The sequence below is a fragment of the Salarias fasciatus genome, chromosome 2, assembly GCF_902148845.1.
Source record: "Salarias fasciatus chromosome 2, fSalaFa1.1, whole genome shotgun sequence".
Classification (NCBI taxonomy): domain Eukaryota; kingdom Metazoa; phylum Chordata; class Actinopteri; order Blenniiformes; family Blenniidae; genus Salarias; species Salarias fasciatus.
This window is the reverse complement of record NC_043746.1, coordinates 3,252,896-3,275,946: the sequence shown is the minus strand read 5'-3', so window position 1 is coordinate 3,275,946 and position 23,051 is coordinate 3,252,896. Positions and strand designations below refer to the sequence as shown.

Below are 23,051 nucleotides of genomic sequence, written 5' to 3'. Positions count from 1 at the left end.
AACGTCTTAATGAGGCTACGGCAACACATACTACTGAAAGAAACTCTTCACAAAGTGAAAAAGGCGTCATATGTCATTTAAACAGAGCAGCGTTTGCAAGCAGAAACACACGGCATAAATGGAATTGTCCGGCGGCTGTCTGTCACTTGTCTGGGGCGCTGTCACCAACCGGGAGGAGGAGCGATCTGGGTCATTGACGTTACAAGCCAGAGAATTTCAAAACCGAGCGTTTGAGCACACATTTGCTGAAAGGTGGAGCAAGCAAGAGAAGGAGAGAATAGACTTCTCATTTTTGGGGGGGGGGGGTGTGGACAGGCTCAGGATGCATATTATTGTTACAAAACCATTGTAAAGTGAATTTTGCATAGTATGGGACCTTTAAGTCCTTTCATGAAGGCTTCCACCGTCTGTGGGGCCCTGAGGTGGTCTGGAAGAGAGTTCCACACATGGGGAGAGGCACCCCGCTGCAGACAAGACGGTGGCCGCCATTTAATCCATACCGGAAGATGTTTATCCGCACCAGATCGGCTCTGTGGAGGTTGAAACTTCTCGCTTCTCTCGCGAGTGAAGAAACTTTTTGCCAGGGCTGTTTGTTTGCCCCACACACACAAATCTTTCACGTGTAGCCATTGTAACCCCGGTTATTTGTAGTAGTATAGAACATTCCGATGCTCCTGAACGCACCATCCGCTGGTTGCAGAGACACAACAGACTCAGGAGCAAAGAAAATATCACACAATAGAACAAAACTTTATTTTTCAAAACCTGGTTTGGGCAAATCAAATAATAAACGAACTAGGAGACATAATCAGCTATAACGAATGAATCACGAAATACAAAATCTAACTTTCACAAATAGAATATAAGACTGTTTTAGTGAAACCAAAAGGCCTGACTCATCTATTAAAAAGGATTAAAATTCAACCCACAAACTCAGAAAATTGAAAAGCAGATATTAATAAATGGAATGGATATAAATAAATGTTCAAACAAATTGATCAGAAACAATATTGGGCCCACAGGTCGCCCTGCAGCAGCATCCTACTGGAAGTCCATATACAGTGAAATAGACCTGAACCAGGCCTGGCTGCTGGGAGAAAAAATCTGCATCAATAACAAAAGCAAACAATCCAGCTTAAAAAACATTGCAAAGATTTAAAGCTTGTGTCCGAAGTTTCCCTTCGTTTCCAACGTATGTATCATTTTTTAACAGAGCTTCAATGTGTCAGTCTGGTTCCATACTACAATATAATATCAGCATAAAGCAATATAAAAATGTATTTATGAGCCCCGCCTTCGTCTCATAGACCCCCATGTTATCTGAAAAAGCGCCGGTCAGCTTCAGCCAATAGATTTCGAGCTACCGCTTTGTCATGCTGTCAATCAAAGTGTGGAGCAGCCAGAGAGCAAGGCGCTCGCCCAGCAGAGGAGAGTTAGCTCTGCAGCAGCCGCCACGCTCACCTCGGATTTATCCACTGTCTGCTGAACATCCACCGTAAACAGCTGAACATGGAGGATGGTAGGCACTCATTTTCACTCCATGGGTAATGTGTGTGCACAATTAAAGGGGCGTGGCTTGGTCGCTCAGAAGCAGAGGGCGGGCGGAGCCTCCAGACGTTGAATTAAAAAAAAAAAAATCTCATTGTTTCAAAACTCCGGAGACAAGCTTTAAGTTAGACATAGACTGCAACTGTTGTTTCTGTAAAAATGAGATGGAAACAATACAACATCTTTTCTATCTATGTAGTTTTAGTAAAACTTTCTGGACCAAAGCTGGACTTTTCTGTCCAAGAGAACCAAAGGAACCATCCGCTTCCAGGAGATCCACATTCTTTTCAACATCAACTTCCACCAAAATAAGGAAACAGTCTGGTATGGACTAACTTCCGGGATGGACTTCCGGTATGGATTGCAAATGGCGGCCACCGTCTTGTCCACAGCTGGGTGCCCTTTGGGTCAGGTTTTGCCGGTACATGCCTGGTGTCTTCGTTCTTTCTCTCTTTCCATCGCTCGCCGGCAAGCTCACTCCCCAGTCCAGGCTACTGGAAAAAAAGTAAATGTGACAGTATGAAAACATTACAAGTGAGAAAAAAAACAGCAAAAAACATGAAATGAAAACACTGTGATAATTGCTGTGACCACAACTGGTCTGTAACTACCGTTTAGCCTATATGCATTGCTGGCTACAAATGAAAACAGTAAAATCAGAGAATATAGAATATGTTCAAAAATCCACATTTGCTGGGCTGAGCTAAAACTGTTGTTTTAACCACTACTGCCACCATGTGGTTAAAATATGTAACATCACCTTATGAGCACGATCTGTTGGCAGATCAGATGTAGCCTAAACCACAGACTGTATGGGCTAAGCCTGCAATTATTACATTAGAGACGGTCATACTGATGACTGGTGGACATGGGAGAAAGTGTAACGATTAGCATCTCAAAATAAAAGTTTAAGCAAGAGATTGTTCTCGTAGTTATAACATAACACAACAACAAAATGCCAAAAAATACAAAGCAAATATATTTGGACTTAATACATTTTGAAAAGGCTATGATCAAGGTTTTGTTTGTTTATTTTGTATACTACCCACATGTTTTCAGCACAGCATATTGGTGATTATACTTAATTCGTGCAGAGCTGGCAAGTCTGCTGGATTCATTGTTTTGGCCTCGCTGTGCTCTCTGCTGGTTGGCTTCTGAAAAATTAAAGATATTGACTGTGTTGTTCAGAGGGCAGAGCTTATTAAACCTACACTGAGGAACTTTTCAACCTTAATAAAACATTTTAATATCTTTTGTGATGATACATCGACTTACAACTAGTTGAATGACCCCTCTGTCACGGCCTGAGGGCGTTAGTATTGCTTTCACTTGTTCTGAGCAGCTGTGAGGAGGGTGGTAGGAACCCTGCACACTAAAACACTCCAGATGTGCGGACTGCTTTACGGCATGCGTCACATCATGATAGAACATTGTTTAGCCACCATTAGATTCATGACCTCGTCGCTATCCGTCCTTCACACAGCCACTGGAAACAAATGAAGGCGAGTTCAGTCCGACAGCACGCCACCGGGAGCAGCATTTTACGACGCCACGCGCTAGGCCTCATGGGAACTCTAGTATTCCTTCAGGCAAAACACTACCGCTGTTGTCCACTGGCGCCGCCAAAATCAATGAAAACTGAAAACGCCCGTGTTGCTTGTTTAAAACACTCGGTTTTTACGGCATTTTATAAAAAAAAACAAAAAAACTAAAAAACAAAAAAACGGGCGTTTTTTATGGTGTTCTACAGCCTTCGGCAAGAGCGGCGTAAAATATGCGCGTTTGATTTATCCGAAATCGCGTTTTTTACGGCGTCTTCAGATGTGTTGGATTAGTGGCGAATTGTGACTCTTTTGGCTTTCCATAAAAAAGTACATCGCCCTGGACTCGAGTTGTAATAAAGAGAGCTTTATTTAGATTTTTGCGGGAAACTAAATTGTGTGGTCGCATTTAGGTGCGCAGCAAAGTATGGCACTAAAATGACGCCATAGCAAAGCCTTATAGGCGGGTAGAGCGTCCATCTGACCTGTCGTAACACTCCAGCCCAGTTGGTGGCGGTAATGCACCGAGATGGTGGCCAGCCGCCACAAGAGAAGAAGAAGAAGAAGAAGAAGAAGAAGAAGAAGAAGAAGAAGAAGAAGAAGAAGAAGAAGAAGAAGAAGAAGAAGAAGAAGAAGAAGAAGAAGAAGAAGAAGAAGAAGAAGAAGAAGAAGACTGGCGTTGTCTTTCACTACAGTTCCCATGATGACTTGCGGGGCAAGATGGCGGCGCCCTGCGATGAATGGTGGTTGTGGTGAGCTTCTTCAGAGAAAAGTTTATCTCCACCACGGGGAAAGAGCTGAACTTGTAGCTTTGGCACACGGAGCCTCGTTTCCCAACATCGACACGCTGCCGACCGCGAAAGAAGCGGAAAAGTCGCGCGCAGATCGCTACAGAGCTCTGTTGTCGGACTCGTTGACTATTCGAGAGGTTTATGCCCCTAATCTTGATCAGAGGAGAGCGTGGATCGGTGATAAATGACCACAAAACGGTAAAGAAATAAAATAGGTTGTGTTTGGCGTGAACAGCTTTGAGATTTGTTGAAGAAGTGTGTGAGAATCATGCAATCTGACGTGCTGGCTGTGAAATGTGACGATCGGGTTTGGGATTGTTTTGCCCCTGACGGGAGCTGGTCGGCTCAGAGAAGATTCTGCCTGGTGTCACGTTAAAGTGTAGATTTTCTAGTTTTATTTGATACCAAATATGTGGCGGTGGATTAGACGGATCTCGCATTGTGTTGCGTTTTGTGTAGAGAGGTGCGGGTGAGGGGGGCGTGTCGAGTTGTTTGTTGCATCTGGATTTTAAAGTTGTTATAAAACACACACTCGGTCGTCGAAGTGCAGCTGGAGCGTTCAGTTAGTGAGATTAAGGCTTCTGGTTTGAAACACGATTGAAAGAAGTCATCTTCACAGCATTTTAGTGACTGTTTACACATGTTGACTGGAGCATACAGCTGTCGGACCGGTACCGGGTCTGAAGCAGTCATTTGGGCCAAAACAAGAGTGACAATACTTCACCACAGGGCAACACGAGCCCCGTGAAGCCCGAATTGCATTGAGACAAAGGGCTGCTGATGGCTTGTGATGGGGGCGGTTCCCAGGTGCATCTCAATGGCAGAGGTGTGGTTAAATGCGGCTGCTTTCTCTGGCTTGGTCATTCTCTCCTGAGGAAACAGAGGACACTGCTGGACATCCCTGCCTTCTTTTCCCATTTCTTTCAACTCACTCAAGACTTTTTATTTCTCACCATGGCTCAAGACAAAAAGTAAGTCAGGCCAAGATTCTTCTCTGCTGTTATTTGCCAGGTGTGGTGTTTTAGTCACACCTGTGGACAGCAGTGTGCTTTCTGTGCCTAACAATGTGTGTGATCTGTTTGTTGCAGGGATCGTCGCTGGCTGTACTGCCTCCAGTGCCTCAAGCCAAGCCAGACCCTCTCAACACATCTTGCCAGGGTCTGCATGAAGGGCAGCACCCCAGCAGAGCGGCAGCAGGAGCTGGAGAGGGCCAAAGACTCCACCAGGTCCTGGACTCATGAGGGGAGGCTGTGGGACTACACCCGGATCAGCCAGCTGGTGCCTCACGCTCCTTCCAGACAGGCTCTGGTGAAAGAGCTGCAGAGGAGAGGGTTCTTTATCCTCAACGCCCCCATGGACGTGGACCTGGAGGAGTTTGAGGCCCGAAGCTCTGAGCAGCCCTCTGCCACTGCAGGCCCAGTTCCTCCTGCAGCAGAGCAGGCAGGTGAAGGCAGCCCCGCCCACACCTCTGAGGAAGAGGGCAGCGGCTCCGATGACCCCACCTGGCAACAGTGAGGCCTTTTACTTCCTCACACAGACAGAAGTCAATCAGTTGTGACCTTGTGACCTTTGCAGACATGCATGAATTGCATTTCTCTGTGCTTTCTCAGGGCCACCCCCAACTTCTCCACCTCCGTGAGAGTCCGGATGCAGGAGGAGAACTTGTACGCCAAGTTCCCCCCTGAGACAACAGAGCTGAAGAAGTTCAAGAACCATTTGGTGTCTGTGCTTGAGACTCCCAACTACCAACAGGAGGTGAGTGTTAAATCCTGTTATTTTCGCTCAGGCTGGCCAGACTGGCTTCTGCTGCTCTGTCTGCATGTTCATTTACACATGAATGAAGCTCTCTGTGTCCCCGACTGCAGCCTGACTCTGTTTATCTCACTGTGCCTTCACAGGTAGACAACGTGTCCCGGGTCCTGCGTTACCTGCAGCCGACGGGAGACCAGGTGTCGCTGGACTTCCTGGACAGCACAGCGCCGGTGGGCGACTTCTTTGCTGCCCTGAAGAGAGTGGGACAGACTGCAGCCACCAGGTTCAACTATATAAAGAGCCTGGTGAAGTTCATCCGGTACCTACAGCTGGAGCACGGTGGCACGGACCCTGCCTTCTTCCACAAGTGCACGAATTTCATGGACTTTCTGAGTGTTCTTCGAAAGTCAATTTCAGAGACACACAGCAAGGACCGTAAAAGGTGAGCTTTGATTCCCCAAACCGTCCTTTTCTGTGTGCTGTTTAAAAGTCAGATCAGTGTTTCAGCCGCTCCTCCTCACCTGCAGCATCTTGTCTTTTAGGCATGAGTACTTTGTCGGGGCCAAGACGGGTGTGCACGAGTGCCAGAAAGTCCTCCGAGTGGCCAAGAAGGACGCGCTCGGCGTTTATGAACGCCTGCTGCGCAGCGAGCCGGTTTCCGAGGAGGAGAAGACGCGGTACAAATATTACTGTGAGGCTGTTCTCCTCCTGGGTCACTTCCAGAGGCCTGGAGCCGTGGAGGGACTGACAGTAAGTGCTTTTCCAGCTCATGCAGTGGACATCTTCACCAAAATCACGTGACCTAATTCAGACCATGAATGTGTTGTTGGTTGTTTCTCAGGTCACAGAATGGCTGGCCAAGCAGGACTGCGGCGGCCGGGTCGTCGTGGCTGTCAAGTCCCACAAGACAGCCAACAGGCCGCTGGCTCTGTTTGCCCTGACCCAGGAGGAAGCTGCTGTAAGTAACATCGCTCCTCTTGAATGTGGAGCAGGATCCATGTCAGCCGTTGCTTCCTTTTTATTCATTTCTGCAACATTTCTTTAAAATAATTCCTCTTTCTTTCCTCACAGCTCATCCAGCAGTACTTCCTGTGTGTCAGGCCTGACTACATCAAGGCAGAAGCCGATGACGAGGATGAGGACGAGGACGAGGCTCATCACCGCCTGTTTCTGTCCACCAACGGGAAACCAGTAAGGAGCGCCACCACCGACCTCCAGCGCCTGCATCAACAGTGTGTTTACAAACCTTTTGTTAGTTTATGATGCTTAAAGTTGTTCCGAGTTGATGAGACGAGCTGAAGACGCATCGACTTCTCTGTCGTTCCAGTTACGAGTTGCCCAGCGTCAGCAGCCAGGAGGTCCGCCGTGCCGTCGAGACTGCTGCCAACAGCACGTTCTCAGATGAGCAGAAGACCGGGCTGGCCTACTATCTGGCCCGCATGGACAAGGCGCCTAATGAGCATCACCACACGTGGGAGCCGGGGAGGATCGTGGAGACGGCCAACTTGGTGCGCCTCCTCACAAACGGGTAAATAAGGTGAAACGTCGAGAGTCTCTTCCATCCGGCTGCTTCATGGTCCGTTTTTAAATCAGGTCTGCTCTTTCTGCAGGTCTGATGACTCTGACCACCAGCCACAAGCTGGCTCCAGAAGAGGACGAGAGGCCTCCCACGAGGATTACAACAAGTTTCAGGAGTTGTTCCCGGTCACCCTGGACGGACAGCCTCCAAACAAAGTCCAGAGGACGTCTGCCGGCTTCAGTGCTGACTGGGTCCTGTACGACAAGAGCCGAGCAGTACAAGATGAGAGAGCAGCATCTCCTCAGTCAGTGCAGTAAAGTCGTTCATGTTTGGGATGATCATTAACGACACTCTTTGATCTCATTCAGTTCATATTTCATCTATTTCACAGCAAAGTGGTCCAGACGGCCCCCGACAGTGCAGAGCATTGAGGAAACGATTCAGCGGGAGCAGTGGCATTCCAACTGTCCATCTGCTGAAGCTGTTGCCTCAAAGTGGACTCCGCTGAAGAAGGATGAGGTTGAGACCAACGCGGCCCTCATCAAGCTGGTCCAGAAGCAGAAATGGAAGCATCTGGCTGTGGTGGAACCATCGCCGAAGGCTGGCGAGGGAAAAGGTAATTAAACTTCTGCACTTCAATTTTTATGCCTCCATCAATCTTACAACCCAGACATTTATGGTTATGCCATGTAAAAAAAAAAAAAAAAAAAAACCCAACTGATATTCTCATTTCTGACCCACAGGAGTGGTAACCACCAAATCTTTTCCCAAGGGCGCCATCCTGTGCGACTACCACGGAGAGCTGATCTCTGGTGCAGAGGGCAGGAAGAGGATGGTCAGCAGGAGCAATCCGATGGGCTACTCCTTCTTCTTTAAGGCTGGTGACGAGGATCTTTGTGTGGACGCTCACGATGCCCCTGCACCTGTCACCCGGACACAGAGACCTTCGGCAGGCTCATCAACCATTCAATGAAGAAGCCGAACGCCAGGCCCGTCGCCTGCCTGCTGAAGCTGCCAGAGGGTCCGAAACCCGTCCTTCTCTTCAGGGCCATGAGGGACATTAATGTAAACGAGGAACTGCTGTTTGATTATGGCGTGAGGAGGAAGTCTTTTGCTGGTGAGGGAGCTAATCTCACCTGGTTGGAGGACTGACGACCCTGAGTCCAACATCACTGCAAAGTATGATGGGAAGTATGTCTGTATGGGTCCCGTCCAGGGAGACGTGCAGATGTGTCCCCACTGTGTAAACAATGTAAATATAGTTTATAGTGAATAAAATGATGCGCGACGTTGTTCCAGTTTGTTCTTTATTATTTGTGGATGCTTTTCATAGACGAGAGATGACGCCTCAATTTGTAAACTGTTCATGAAAGAAAAACGGCTATAAAACAAGAGGGATTAGAAGCAGGATGCAGTGTAGCTGTAGACCGAACAGTTATCCCCCTTCCCTTTCAGAGTCTGTTCAGCCTTACAGTGTGAGTCTGAGCCAGGGTTCTACTCATCTAGATCTGAGATCAGAGGCAAAGACTCTGATCAGCACGGCTTTCTGCAAACTCTTGTAGTGGAGCGCCCCCCTGTGGCAGCAGCAGGGTATTGTGATTTTAAGCATGATCAGATCTGGTGTTTGATACTGTGGGATTACAAAACAATGTCCTTATGAGCTATAAGGTGAAATTTGCACAAAACGCATAGTGGACACATTCTGGCAACATGTTCAGAAATTTAAAATCTATTGGAGCAACTTTAGGCCATCTGACCTTTGACCTTTCCAGCACTGCATGACATTCTAGAAGTTCAAGTTTTTGCTTCGCACTGTCCAGTCATTGTAGAAATCTAAGTAATAAAGTCAAATGCAGTTTGGCATTCAATATTTACAAGATTTACAAAGATTAAATCTGAGTAAAGTCATTTTAAAGGAAATAAAAATGTGTTTTTTCCCCTTGAAGAGGTACAGGTAAAGGCCAGCAGCAATGTACATTTGAGATTTTCTGTCAATCTTATTGTATATGTGTGAAATTAGACTGTTGTTGTGTACATGCACAATATGCTTCCTTTGCTTGCTGCAGCCCAAGTGGTGCTTTCAACCTGCTTCTTAATCAGGTTCGGGGGTCTGAACCCGACGGGTTGGGGAGTAACGCCAGGAACGCACTGGGCGTGGAGGCGCCGCACGCGCCGCCAACGTCTCCGCGCCGGCGCATGGCTGTTCGCACTGGAGGCGTATCTGCTGGCTGCGCTCTCCGCTGGTCACACGTCGACTGCACTCGGCTGATCCGGCTGCTCTCGGTTTTCACATCTGTTCCCTCTGTCTCGCTCTGCCAGTAGGATGTGTGTGTTCTGGTGACCTGTGAAGAGACTTTTTCTCCTCCTGTCCTCTTTTTTTCTGCATCACGTGAATCTCTGTCGCTGAGTGTGTGTGTGTGTGTGTGTGTGTGTGTGTGTGTGTGTGTATTTATGTGTTTTTGTTTGTTTGATTGGGTGTGTGCGTGCGTATGTCTGTTTGTGTGTGTGTCCATCTCTCTTGTGATTAGACCCAAGTGACAGACGGACGAGCAACACCGTAACTAATCGTCATTTAATCTATTTTATTCTGAAAATTGACCGGATTCTCTTGCCTTTTCTGTTTCCGACTTCCTGTCTGCTTGATCCAGCTTGACAAATGGCGCTCTCGGCTCACGTGAAAAATAGAACGAAGCGGAGTGGCGCTGCGGAGTGGCGCTGCGGAGCGGCGCTCCGGCGCGTGGCGCTCCGCTGCGCATTGTGTGCGGGCAGTCACATGGGAGGCGATCAGAAACTCCGTGAGCGGCGCTTACGCGTTCAGTGCGTTCCCCCCATAACGGATTACATGTAACGGTGTTATGTAATCAGGATACAAAAAATTGTAACTGTAATCCGTTACAGTACACGCAAAAAATATGTAATCTCGTTACAGGTACTTCTGATAAAAACACAGATTACTGAGCGGGATTACTTTTGAAAATCAGACGGAATATACCAGCAACAACAGACATCTGCGCCGTATACAGACATCGTGATACTTTACGGCGCTTTACGGCACAAACCGTCTTACCGTAAATCTATAAACAGTAGACGCCGTAGATAAATAAATGATAGACGCCGCATCAACCGCTGTCTCGGAGCAGCCTCCCGCTCTGCTGATATGTTTACCCGTGAATGAAACAACCCACGTTGCCATGAATTTTACCCCCTGCTGCTGGAGTCACGGCTGCTCCAGAGAGAGAAACTCATTCTTTGGCTGGAAACAGAGACATTCTGTATTTAAGTCAGATGAGGCCAGAACTTCTCTGTACAATGTAAATCCTGCCTCCAACTGTGAAAACGCTCTCAACATCCAGGAACTCATCAAACCTGAAGACACATCTACAGGTATGAAACACACCTGAACTCACAGTGAAGCTAACCTGTCAGTAACCTGCTGCTGAGAACCTCAGCCTCACCAGGCTGAACTCAGAAGAATCTGATGGAGGCAGTGATATCTTCAGCCTGGATGGAGGATTTACTGGAGACTGCATGTTTCCTTCTGTCTCTGAGGAATGAACCAACTCTGAACTCTTGAAAAAATACTTTGCATGGCCGACCTGAAGACAAACCTGCTCCTCACTGCAGCAGTACAGCGACACAGCAGACTGAGGATAGAATATAAATGTGTGTTAACACTGTCAATGTGGCTCCTGGTGCTGCTGCTCTGTAGAACTACTAGAGGAACACAGTCTGAACTGATGGTTCTGATCCTGAGTCAGAAAGAAAGAAAGAAAGTCAGTTTCTCAGTAGGTTTAGAGGTTAAAGGTCATGTTGCTGGTATTAATTGGGGCTGAACACAGAGTTCAGCAGAGTTCAGAACACTCAGAGCATTTAGTGTTTACTGTGTAGAGTTGTCAACACACTGTGAGGATGACACATTGTATTTGTCTTTATTTTTTATGTTTGCTGGTGAAGTAATCTAAAAGTAACTAAAAGTAATCTGGTACATTACTTTTTATTTGAAGTAATTAGAGTAAGTTACTGATTACATTTTTTGACAAGTAACTTGTAATTGTACCAGATTACAATTTTAAAGTAACCCTCCCAACCCTGGGGGTGAATACATATGCACATGGCAATTTTCAGTTTTTTATATTTTTAAAATGTCTTTTTTGTATTTATATTTCTCACTTCACTTCAAAACTTGAACTGTTTTGTGCAGATCCATCAAATAAAATTCTGATTTGAAAAAAAATATTGAAATTAGAGATTGCAATGTTACAAATTAGGTAAAAGGTCAAGGGGGTGAATACTTTTGCAAGGCGCTGTACCTGTATTTTTTTTTTCAGCGTGAGGCCGAGCTGGTGAGCAGCTGACTGTCAACTCGGGCCCTTGAGAGCCCCGCCAGTCTGCATGGGGCCAACTTGGCTATGGGCCGAGTTGGTCGGGGCCGATGCAGAAGTGATGAAGGTCCCAGAAGATCACAGAGGAATCGAACTCACTCTCCTGTTTGTGGACAGTGGGAGGAAACCATGAGAATAGGCTTTATTCAATGACTGATGATTGATCTGACTATTTGATCTGAGTAGTTTTTCTTCTCAGAGTCCATGATGGACTGGATCCAGTCATGCAGCAGTCAGGAACAGAGTCCAGACTCTGTGGAGAATCTGCTGTCGCCTCTTCTCCTGGAAATGAAAGGAGGTTCTGTGTGGAGATCCGGCCTGCTGACAGTCAATGCTCGGGGCCACGTCCTCCGTCTCCTCCTCCTGTCCTCATTGGAGGGAGCTGAGTTACATAAAGTGGCTTCTGGCTTCATTTCACTGGAAGAAACAGAGCTGATGACTTCTGATTCCCTGAATTGTTTGTTTGTGTGGAACCGAGGTTCCTTCATGGTCACATGAGCACTCAGTCTGCTGTGAATCCCTTCAGACTGCCCTGGATGAGAGTCCTGCTGCTCAGATCCTCTACAGCTCCTCTACAACCCCTGTAGGTCTCCTTTACAGCTCCTCTTCAGCTCCTCTAAATCTCCTCTTCAGCTCCTCTAAATCTCCTCTACAGCTCCTCTAGATCTCCTCTTCAGCTCCTCTATAGCTCCTCTAGATCTGCTCTACAGCTCCTCTAGATCTCCTCTTCAGCTCCTCTAGATCTGCTCTACAGCTCCTCTAGACCTCCTCTTCAGCTCCTCTATAGCTCCTCTTCAGCTCCTCTAGATCTCCTCTAGATCTCCTTTTCAGCTCCTCTAGATCTTCTCTACAGCTCCTCTATAGCTCCTCTAGATCTCCTCTTCAGCTCCTCTAGATCTGCTCTACAGCTCCTCTAGATCACCTCTTCAGCTCCTCTAGATCTTCTCTACAGCTCCTCTATAGCTCCTCTAGATCTCCTCTTCAGCTCCTCTAGATCTTCTCTACAGCTCCTCTATAGCTCCTCCAGCTCGCCTCTTCAGCTCCTCTAGATCTTCTCTACAGCTCCTCTAGATCTCCTCTTCAGCTCCTCTAGATCTTCTCTACAGCTCCTCTATAGCTCCTCCAGCTCGCCTCTTCAGCTCCTCTAGATCTTCTCTACAGCTCCTCTAGATCTCCTCTTCAGCTCCTCTAGATCTTCTCTACAGCTCCTCTACAGCTCCTCTAGATCTCCTCTACAGCTCCTCTAGATCTTCTCTACAGCTCCTCTACAGCTCCTCTAGATCTCCTCTTCAGCTTCTCTAGATCCCCTCTAGATCTCCTCTACAGCTCCTCTAGATCTCCTCTAGATCTCCTCTACAGCTCCTCTAGATCTTCTCTACAGCTCCTCTACAGCTCCTCTAGATCTTCTCTACAGCTCCTCTAGATCTTCTCTACAGCTCCTCTACAGCTCCTCTAGATCTCCTCTTCAGCTTCTCTAGATCCCCTCTAGATCTCCTCTACAGCTCCTCTAGATCTCCTGTAGATCTCCTCTTCAGCTCCTCTAGATCTCCTCTACAGCTCCTCTAGATCTTCTCTACAGCTCCTCTAGATCTCCTCTTCAGCTCCTCTAGATCTCCTCTACAGCTCCTCTAGATCTTCTCTACAGCTCCTCGGCTCCTCCACCACCATGATCTCCTCGTCCTCCTTCCTGGACCAGGTGACCACCGTCGTCCCCGTCTCGGTCCTCCTGGTCCTGGTCCTCCCGGTCCTGGTCCTCCTGGTCTTGGCCCTCACCAAGCTGTTTTCCGGGAGCGGCCACCAGGGGGCGGAGGAGGCCCGGGCCGTGCTGGTGACCGGGTGCGACAGCGGCTTCGGACGGCAGCTGGCGCTCTGCCTGGACCGCAGGGGCTTCCTGGTGTTCGCGGGCTGTCTGAGTCCAGACGGAGCCGGAGCCCGGGGCCTGCTGGAGCAGAGCTCCGGGACGCTGAAGGTCCTCAAGCTGGACGTGACCAAAGAGGACGACCTGCGCCAGGCCAAGAGCGCCGTGCTGGAACACCTGCCAGAGAAAGGTCAGAGGTCATCTAACTCCTGGGAAAGGTCAGAGGTCATCTAACTCCTGAGGAAGGTCAAAGATTAATGACCAGATGAGCTGAAAACAACAGGAGCCCAGATTTCCGGTTCCAGGTGAAGCTTGTCTGAAGCAAATCTGTCAGGATCCCTGTGCTCCGTCAGGTCTGGGCGGTGGTGAACAGTTGCTGTGCTCCGTCAGGTCTGGGCGGTGGTGAACAGTGCTGTGCTCCGTCAAGTCTGGGCGGTGGTGAACAGTTGCTGTGCTCCGTCAGGTCTGTGGGCGGTGGTGAACAATGCTGGGATCTCCGACTGGGCGGAGATCGAGTGGAGCTCCACCCAGGACTTCTGCAACATGCTGGACGTCAACCTGCTGGGCTCCATCAGGACCTCCATCACCTTCCTGCCTCTTGTCCGCCAAGCCAGAGGTGAGAGCTCCACCTTCTCCATGCTCCACCCTCTCACCCCTCCACCAGTGAGCATGTCAGTAAACTTTATTTGTGAAGCGCTTTTCAGAGCAGTCGTCAGGAAGAGCTTCACAGTGGCAGAGGATTAGAAAGCTCCAGATACGAGATCAGATAAACAGCCTGATGTATGAGAGGTGGTGTAAACAGAGCCTGATGTAGAAGATAAGAGGTGGTGTAAACAGGGCGGACAGAAAAGGAATCACATGGACTGTAAATCATGCAGAGAACAGCCAAGAAAAGGCGGAGTCGGTTTGAACCAAGATGCTTTTTGAAACAGATGTTTCAGATGTTTTTTGAAAACCTCCACCCGCCCAGGGAGCAGGTCTACAGGAAGCTCTCTCCAGAGGCCAGGCACGGGAGATTTGAACCAGCAGTCACCTCTAGTTGTAACGTGAGTGTGAGGGACTCTAGGTTCTGCTCAGAGGACGTCAGGCTCCAGGCCCGGCTGTAGGGTTGGTTATGTCTGTGATGGACGTGGGAGACTGGCCATGCAGGGGTCGAAAGGTCAGCAGCAGGATTTTAAACTGGCCTCACAGCAGGGAGCCTCCACCTTCTCAACCCTCTAGGTCCTCCATCTCCCTCCACCCTCTAGCTTCTCCATCTCCCTCCGCCCTCTAGCTCCTCCATCTCCCTCCGCCCTCTAACTCCTCCATCTCCCTCCACCCTTTACCTCCTCCACCCCCCTACTCTCTAGCTCCCCCACCACTCTCTCACCTCCGCCCGGATCCTCTGCAGGTCGGATGGTGTTCGTGTCCAGCATCTTCTCCTTCTTCCACTGCCTCAACATGTCAGCCTACAGCGTCTCCAAGAGAGGCCTGGAGGCCTTCGCCGACTGCCTACGGGTGGAGATGGCCAGCTTCGGGGTGAAGGTAAGGAGTCTGCTAACGGTTGGAAATGGGTGGAGATGGCCAGCTTTAGAGTGAAGGTACAGATAGGACCTCAGGAAGTGGGAATTAAATCCAGTTTAGACAGAATGAAGCTCCGAAGGCAAAACTGAGCCGGTTGGATCTCATCCATCTCCTCGTCACCTGGTTTAGGACTAGTTTAGAAGGATTTCACTTTTATTGTGGACTAGTCAGGTTGATTTAGGACTAGTTATCTCTAGTTTAGAAGGACTTTACGTGTATTGTGGACTAGTCTTATGTTGATTTAAGACTAGTTATCTCTAGTTTAGAAGGACTTTACATGTATTGTGGACTAGTCAGGTTGATTTTGGACTACTCCCTCTAGAACCGCCACCTTAACATGGTGGGGGAGTTTGAGAGCCGGCATGATCCCAGGGGCTATGTTGCCGGGGGGCTTTATGTCCCCTAGTAGGGTCTCCCATGGCAAACAGGTCCTGGGTGACGGGCCAGACTGAGAGCAGTTCAATAGCCCCTATGAGTAGAAAAAGAACGAAGGTAGTTGCCCGGTTTGGCGCAGCCGGGGCCCCACCCTGGAGCCAGGCCTGGGGTTGGGGCTTGTAAGCGAGTGCCTGGTGGCCGGGCTTTTGCCCATGGGGCCCGGCCAGGCTCAGCCCGAAGGGCCAACGTGGGCCTGACCTCAGGTTGGCTCACCACCCACCAAAGCCCGGCCCGGCCAGGCTCAGCCCGAAGGGTCGACGTGGGCCTGACCTCAGGTCGGCTCACCACCCACCAAAGGAACCATAGGGGCCGGGTGCAATGTGGATTGGGTGGCAGCAGGGTGCCCGGCGACCCGATCCCCGGACACAGAGACTAGCTCTAGGGACATGGAATGTCACCTCATTGGGGGGAAGGAGCCTGAGCTTGTGAGGGAGGTTGAGAGATACCGGCTAGATATAGTTGGGCTCACCTCCACACACAGCCGGGGCTCTGGAACCCAACCTCTCAAGAAGGGCTGGACTCTCCACGTCTCTGGCGTTGCCTGCGGTGAGAGGCGGCGGTCTGGTGTGGGTCTGCTTATAGCCCCAGAGCTCAGCCGCCATGTGTTGGAGTTCACCCCAGTGAATGAGAGGGTCGCATCTCTGCGCCTTCGGGTCGGGGACAGGTGCCTCACTGTTGTCTCGGCTTATGGGCCGAACAGCAGTGCAGAGTACCCAGCCTTCTTGGAGTCCTGGGAGGGGTGCTGGACAGTGCTCCGACTGGGGACTCCATTGTTCTACTGGGGGACTTCAACGCTCAGTTGGGCAGCGACAGTGAGACCTGGAAGGGGGTGATTGGATCGCACGGCCTCCCCGATCTGAACCCGAGTGGTGTTTTGTTTTTGTCCATAACGTACACCATGTTCGAGCACAGGAGTGTCCATAAGTGCACATGGCATCAGGACACCCTAGGTCGGAGGTCGATGATCGACTTTGTTGTCGTGTCATCTGATCTCCAGCCATGTGTCTTGGACACTCGGGTGAAGAGAGGGGCAGAGCTGTCGACTGATCGCCACCTGGTGGTGAGTTGGATTCGCTGGTGAAGGAGGAAACCGGACAGACTTGGTAGACCCAAATGTGTTGTGAGGGTCTGCTGGGAACGTCTGGTGGAACCCTCTGTCAGCAGGGTTTTCAACTCCCACCTGTGGGAGAGCTTCACTCATGTCCCGAGGGAGGCTGGGGACATTGAGTCCGAGTGGACCATGTTCTCCACCTCCATTGTCGAAGCAGCTGCCCGGAGCTGTGGTCGTAAGGTCTCTGGTGCCTGTGGTGGACACCGGAAGTAAGGGCTGTCGTCAAGCTGAAGAAGGAGTCCTATCAAGCCTTGTTGGCTCATGGGACTCCAGAAGCAGCTGACGGGTACCGGCAGGCCAAGCGAACTGCAGCCCGAGTGGTTGTGGAGGCAAAAACTCGGGTCTGGGAGGAGTTCGGGGAGACCATGGAGGAGGACTATCGGTCGGCCTCAAAGAAATTTTGGCAAACCGTCCGGCGCCTCAGGAGGGGAAAGCAGGTCTCCGCCAACACTGTTTACAGTGAAAGTGGGGAGCTGCTGACCTCAACTGGGGATATTGACGGTGGACGGAATACTTTGAGGACCTCCTCAATCCCATCGCCACGTCTTCCGTAGAGGAAGCAGAGGCTGAGGTCCCAGAGGTGGACTCGTCCATCACCCAAGCTGAAGTTGCCGAGGTGGTCGGTAAGCTCCTCGGTGGCAAGGCACCGGGGGTGGATGAGATTCGCCCTGATTATCTTAAGTCTCTGGATGTGCAGGGACTGTCTTGGTTGACACGTCTCTGCAACATCGCGTGGCGGTCGGGGACGGTGCCTCTGGATTGGCAGACCGGGGTGGTGGTCCCCCTGTCTAAAAAGGGGGACCGGAGGGTGTGCTCCAACCCAAGGGGGATCACACTCCTCAGCCTCCCCGGGGAAGTCTATGCCAGGGTACTGGAGAGGAGGATCCGACCGATAGTCGAACCTCGGATTCAGGAGGAACAATGCGGTTTTCGTCCTGGTCGTGGAATAGTGGACCAGCTCTATACCCTCCATAGGGTACTCGAGGGTTAGTGGGAGTTCGCCCGACCAAGGAGAAGAAGGCGTTCGACCACATCCCTCATGGTGTCTTGTGGGGGGTGCTCCGGGAATACGGAGTCCGAGGCCCCTTGTTAAGGGCCGTCCGGTCTCTGTATGACCGGAGTAGGAGTCCGGTCCACATTGCCGGCAGTAAGTTGGACCTGTTCCCGGTGCATGTTGGACTCCTACAGGGCTGCCCTTTGTCACCGGTTCTGTTCATAATCTTTATGGACAGAATTTCTTGGTGCAGCCAGCGGCCGGAGGGGGTCCAGTTCAGGGACCACAGGATTTCATCTCTGCTTTTTGAAGATGATGTTGTCCTGTTGGCTTCATCAAACCAGGACCTACAGCATGCACTGGGGCGGTTCGCAGCCGAGTGTGAAGCGACCGGGATGAGGATCAGCACCTCCAAATCCGAGGCCATGGTCCTCGACCGGAGGAAGGTGGTCTGCCCTCTCCAGGTCGGTGGAGAGACTCTGGTTCGTGTAGAGGAGTTTAAGTATCTTGGGGTCTTGTTCACGAGTGGGGGACGGATGGAGTGTGAGATTGAAAGGCGGATCGGTGCAGCGTCTGCAGTGATGCGGTCGTTGTTTCGGTCCACTGTGGTGAAGAAGGAGCCGAAATGAGTTTCCTCTGTAGGGTGGCTGGGCTCCCTTAGAGAGAGGGGGAGGAGCTCAGTCACCAGGGAGGAGCTCGGAGTAGAGCCGCGACTTCTCCACATCGAGAGGGCCAGCTGAGGTGGCTTGGGTATCTTTTAAGGATGCCTCCTGGACTCCTCCCTAGGGAGATGTTCCGGGCATGTCCCACCGGGAGGAGACCCTGGGGAAGACCTGGGACACGCTGGAGAGACCATGTCTCTCGGCTGGCCTGGGAACGCCTTGGGATCCTCCCAAAATAGCTGGAGGAAGTGTCTGGGGACAGGGAAGTCTGGGCATCCCTGCTGAGACTGCTGCCCCCGCAACCCGGCCCCGGATAAGCGGTAGAAAATGGATGGATGGATGGATGGATGGATGGATGGATGGATTTTGGACTAGTTATCTGTAGTTTAGAAGGACTTTACTTGTATTGTGGACTAGTCAGGTTGATTTAGGACTAGTTATCTGTAGTTTAGAAGGACTTTACTTGTACTGTGGACAAGTCAAATTGATTTTGGACTAGTTGTCTGTAGTTTAGGTTTTGTTTAGCGTGTTTCGCTGGTTTACTATGGGTGGATTGTTCTGGAATTAGAGTCACTCACTAGAATGGAGGCTGCCGGTCGAGCCTGGTGCACGACGCTGTAGACATTCAGTGGAACATGCGCTTTTTATCCGTTTGTTCTCCCAGATCGTATGGGTTCTTCTCCTCTGGTTCCTTGCAGGATGTAAACAGTGAGCGATAGCGCCCTCACCACTTGCTGTAGTGAACTGCAGTGACAGATGAGCAGTACCTTGAAGTGTCCTGAGCTCATTAAAGATTAAAAAGAAGAAACCCCGGCTGGTGAGTAGCCAGAAGAACATGGATGCTAAAGCACGTGGCGTTCCTCGCAGGTCAGCATCATCCAGCCGGGGAACTTCGGCCGAGCCACCAGCATCCTGAAGGAGAAGAGCGCCGCTGACATCTGGGAGAAGCTGGACCTGGAGCAGAGGCGGAGTTTCAACCGGCAGTACGTGGAGCTGGCCGTGGACTACTACAAGTCCACCTGCAGGTCGGGATTCCAGGAGCCCGACATGGTGATCGACGCCATGCTGCACGCCATCACGGCGTCTCGCCCCCAGTCCAGATACCTGCTGGCGTCCCGTGTGGACTGGCTGTTCTTCAGGCTCTTCCCCTTCCTGCCCACTGTCCTCTCTGACGCCTTCTTCAGCCTCAGCTCCATGTACTCCAAGAGGAAACAGCTGCTGTACGCCCAGTAGCTTTTCTCAGTCTGCACCACCGCTTGGGCCTAAGACATCAGCAGGTCCTTCTCTTCAGGTGGACTCGTCTTCGTCTCATGTCCTCGCTGGTGTGAAGCTACAGAGGTGACCCTGGTGTGTAAACCAGCGCTGATCATCCGGTTCAGAAGGCGCGTTTTGAAGCCGATCTGTGTTTAAGTTTGGATTAAACTGCTGTGCAAATGTTCCGGCTCTACTCCTTCATTCACTTCCTGCTCTTACTGAAGCTTTGGAAAAGAGAAATGCTCATGTGCTTATTGTTTTTTCATCGACTAACTTTTCACTGATTCTACATAGAAATTAGCTTTTGTGAATAAATGTTAGCACATGAGTCTCCAGCAGTTTTGCTGAGCGAAGGACTTCCATCTAAGGTGGAAGGTTGGAACCTCCTGGTCTGCAGTGACAGATCTGATTCAGAAGCTCCACCAGTGAGAGGAAGATGCTCCATGAATCTGAACGTTAAACAAGGACGATAACAGGGTCCTGTGGCTTTATCAGGAGAGAAAACAGCTGCTAACGCTAGCAGTTCTGCAGCTATCAAACTGTTCCAGACACTTCCTGAAACCCTCCGTGGTTCTGTCGCTGTGGACCACAGTGACCTTCACTTCAAGGTCACCTGAAGAGAAACTCAAGGTTAGCATTTCGGGGATGTGAAGGAAACCTTAGAACCACAGTGCCTTCCTCCAGACAGGTTAAGTTTTAAATTTCAGTTTAAAATATGGTTGTGCAGTTTGAAAATGCTAACAGAGCATTGGTGCAAGCATAAAAAGGGAATTACTTGGCATTCAGTCACTTCACAGCTTTAAAATGTTAAAATAGAAATAGAGGTGGAGGGAAGATAGAAATGGTTCGTGCATGAAGTATATAATTCGTTGTTGTTGCTCACATTGTACAAAGAAAATATTCATTTTCTGGAGTATTTCCTATTTCACTGACGTACAAAGTGAAAAGCAATTCTGCACAACACAGCAGCGCCAAGCGGCTGCTTTCCCCTTATCCAACTTGCACAATGAAAATTAAAAAAAGGAAGTAAAAGCCTTCAACGAGCCTTCAAAGTAAAAGCATGGTGTTTCAAATGGTGTGTATGAGACAGCGCAGTTTAAGGAGAAGAAATGAAAAAGCACAGCAATATCCTACATAATCAACACAAGTCGTAACTAATATGCCAGCAGTGTCCCACGCTATTGACATCTGAAGACACCTGACACGATCAATAAAACTAGCTAGCTGTGGTGGCTAATTACTGTACTATGGAAGCCCTAAAAGGACATGGTTGATTAAAATTTTTTTAATTTCCTCCGTTTTGGCATGATAACGAGTTAATTTCAGTGATTTTCTCGAGATCTCGAGTTAGGGCTGCACGATTAACCGACACCGCATCGAAATTGAGTTTTAACTACTGCGGTAACCTAATCGCACGGGGTCCCACGACAGTATCCGCAAATCAAAACGTTCGAGTCTCGCGTTCCGGGCCACCGGCCAATCAGAAATGACAACAGGAAGCAAGTAGAGCAAAAGCGAGCCAGATGTAGATTGTGTCACCGTGAAGTAGCCAGATCCAGAGGAAACACGTCTAATTTGTACCAACACCACTAAACAAATAGGGCATTAAAGCTCGTGTCCGGAGTTTTGAAAGAGAGAGGCCGTTTCTCAATACGCGTACTTCTCTGTGCTTGTGAACTCACGGACTCGTGAAACGTCATCAGTCAGAGACCAAGTACTGTTCCAATTCAAAGTACTCATCTCACCAAGTCCACATGAAATACCCGGCTGTAACTAACTCCGCCCACTTTACCGAGTCTGCATCGGACCAGACTTTTGCAGACTTCGAAGACAGAATTACCCAGAATGCATTTCGCAAGAGATGGCGCAGGAGAAAACACACAACTGTGAGTAAAAACTCTGAATTATTAGCGTAATGTGGTTTTAAGAATATTTTTGGCGAGAATATAGTAGTTTAAAACGTTTTTATGGGATCATTATTTCATAATTGAGCTTATTTGAAAATATGTTCCGACAGTATCGGACGTTCGGGGGACGGTGTTGTAGGCCGAGGTGACCCGATGCTCAGCTGCTTCATGTCGGCTGCGGCTAGCTGTCACCCTGCTGTATTCAAACGTGACGCATAAATCGTTTTATTGAATCCAACGATGTCTGGGTCAATTTTTATTTTCTTTTGAGTAAACATACTCGACTGAAGGAAAGGCTCATGTTTAAAGTTGCTTCACTTAACTGGTTTAAATGAGAGGTGAAAGTTACTATGGCCAGATTGGGGTTTTTTTCTCAATTGTGCAAATTTCCTCTACTCACACTGGTGAATGTTGTGCGTTGAAACAAACACTATTCACTGTTTCACTCAAGGGACTACTGAGGAAACCGAAGCCCTCATCCAGTGGCGCTCTGGGAATGAATCCCTCTTTACAGGGAGGAGGAATTAATCTCGATGTGGATGGGAGTGAGTACTGTTTTTGAACGCTTGGATCATTGCACGCATATTTGTTCATACATGTATTAGTAATTTATTGAATTAGTAGTTAGCTGTTGTTTTTGTTTATATCCTCAGAGAATTTGTGAGCTCTTCAGGTGTTGCTGTTACGGCCAAACAGGCAAAAAAGAAGAAAAAAAAAAAGGGACAACCTGAAGGCTAAATACAAGGTACATTACCTGTTTGCTTGCTTTGAATTACACTGGAGATGCTTCCTGTGATTGCTTTTAAAGAAACTACTTGAGCTTTTGTCTGCTAGCCCATATATGACATTTAACAGACAACAGAACAGATGCAGTGGCCCTGAAATAAAGTTAACTTTAGCTGTGTGAATATATTCAGACACTTAGCTTCTCAGTGTAATTAATATATGTATTGTGTTTTTTGTTGTTGTGTTTAATTACTATTTTCAGGAGCTTAGGCAGGGTGCGAACAACGGGGGGCCGGGGGGGTCGCAGCCCCCCTTGATGAGACATGAGCCCCCCTGAAAACATGATTTGTGAATTTTTGGGGGGGCCCGAAATATTAGCAAAATGCTGTTTCCCCCGTGTATTTCCTTTATTTTATTGTTATTATTTTTGCATGATCATTATCATGGATCATATGCAGAATTAGGCTGTTTTTAATGTAAGGTTTGCGCATCACTATTTTACTTTAACAAAGCTGCCGGCCTGCATGCAGTACTTGCCCTCACCATTGAAGCGTGGGGGCGCTATGCCTTAAGCGTCACTTGAAGCAGACGTACTCGCTCCGAGGCACGCGCACCCCCCCCAATAAGTGAGCCCCCCCGACAGCCGCGGTATAGTTCGCACACTGAGCGAACTATACCGTGGAGGCTGGCTCTGTGACCGCTGCCACCTGGCCGCGGTGCAGCATCATGGATGCTGCTCTCCAGGGGCGGCACTCCATCGGTCCGCCCCTGGTAGTTGCAGCAAACCTGACTACCACTGCGGGTGGCACAGTCAGCACTCCAGCCTCCACCCCTTCTGCCCCTGATGGAGCGACAGGCAGCCAGCCACAGAGGAAGAGAGGGAGGGCCTGTGATGCTGTCCTCCAGTTCCTCCAGGACCAGGCAGAGAGGGAAGAGGAGAGGGAGAGAGAGGCCTTGGCCAGGGCAGAGGAGAGAGAGAGAGAGGCCTTGGCCAGGGAAGAGGAGAGG

General features: G+C 49.4%; 2 protein-coding genes across 5 annotated transcripts; both read left to right on the top strand.

Annotated features, from left to right (window-relative positions):
• Positions 1 to 4,167: 4,167 nt before the first annotated feature.
• LOC115401590 (uncharacterized) lies at positions 4,168 to 8,384 on the top strand. Of its 4 annotated transcripts, XM_030109883.1 has the most exons (12): positions 4,168 to 4,851; positions 4,969 to 5,106; positions 5,183 to 5,391; positions 5,491 to 5,635; positions 5,779 to 6,074; positions 6,175 to 6,382; positions 6,474 to 6,590; positions 6,704 to 6,864; positions 6,960 to 7,160; positions 7,243 to 7,455; positions 7,543 to 7,767; positions 7,895 to 8,384. In XM_030109883.1, the coding sequence occupies exons 1-11, from the start codon at positions 4,717 to 4,719 to the stop codon at positions 7,580 to 7,582; spliced, it is 1,863 nt and encodes a 620-aa protein (XP_029965743.1). In that variant the 5' UTR covers positions 4,168 to 4,716; the 3' UTR covers positions 7,583 to 7,767; positions 7,895 to 8,384. The 4 variants fall into 4 exon arrangements, with proteins under 4 accessions (XP_029965743.1, XP_029965735.1, XP_029965727.1 ...); XM_030109875.1 differs by having other exon boundaries at positions 4,969 to 5,391; positions 7,924 to 8,384; XM_030109867.1 differs by having other exon boundaries at positions 4,969 to 5,391.
• Positions 8,385 to 13,199: 4,815 nt separating this feature from the next.
• LOC115404405 (D-beta-hydroxybutyrate dehydrogenase, mitochondrial) lies at positions 13,200 to 19,389 on the top strand. Its single transcript, XM_030113721.1, has 4 exons — positions 13,200 to 13,581; positions 13,855 to 14,007; positions 14,782 to 14,915; positions 19,024 to 19,389. Exons 1-4 carry the CDS (start codon positions 13,200 to 13,202, stop codon positions 19,387 to 19,389), a joined length of 1,035 nt encoding a protein of 344 aa, XP_029969581.1.
• Positions 19,390 to 23,051: the final 3,662 nt, after the last annotated feature.

What these genes read in the sequence shown, in the direction of transcription:
- LOC115401590 (XM_030109875.1), top strand. Translation starts at nt 4,661, where the DNA reads ATGGCTTGTGATGGGGGCGGTTCCCAGGTGCATCTCAATGGCAGAGGT. An exon ending in CACAGCAAGGACCGTAAAAG is followed by an intron (nt 6,075 to 6,174) that starts GTGAGCTTTGAT and finishes CTTGTCTTTTAG; the next exon opens with GCATGAGTACTTTGTCGGGG. An exon ending in TGACCCAGGAGGAAGCTGCT is followed by an intron (nt 6,591 to 6,703) that starts GTAAGTAACATC and finishes CTTTCCTCACAG; the next exon opens with CTCATCCAGCAGTACTTCCT.
- LOC115404405 (XM_030113721.1), top strand. Translation starts at nt 13,200, where the DNA reads ATGATCTCCTCGTCCTCCTTCCTGGACCAGGTGACCACCGTCGTCCCC. An exon ending in GGAACACCTGCCAGAGAAAG is followed by an intron (nt 13,582 to 13,854) that starts GTCAGAGGTCAT and finishes GTGCTCCGTCAG; the next exon opens with GTCTGTGGGCGGTGGTGAAC. An exon ending in TGGCCAGCTTCGGGGTGAAG is followed by an intron (nt 14,916 to 19,023) that starts GTAAGGAGTCTG and finishes CGTTCCTCGCAG; the next exon opens with GTCAGCATCATCCAGCCGGG.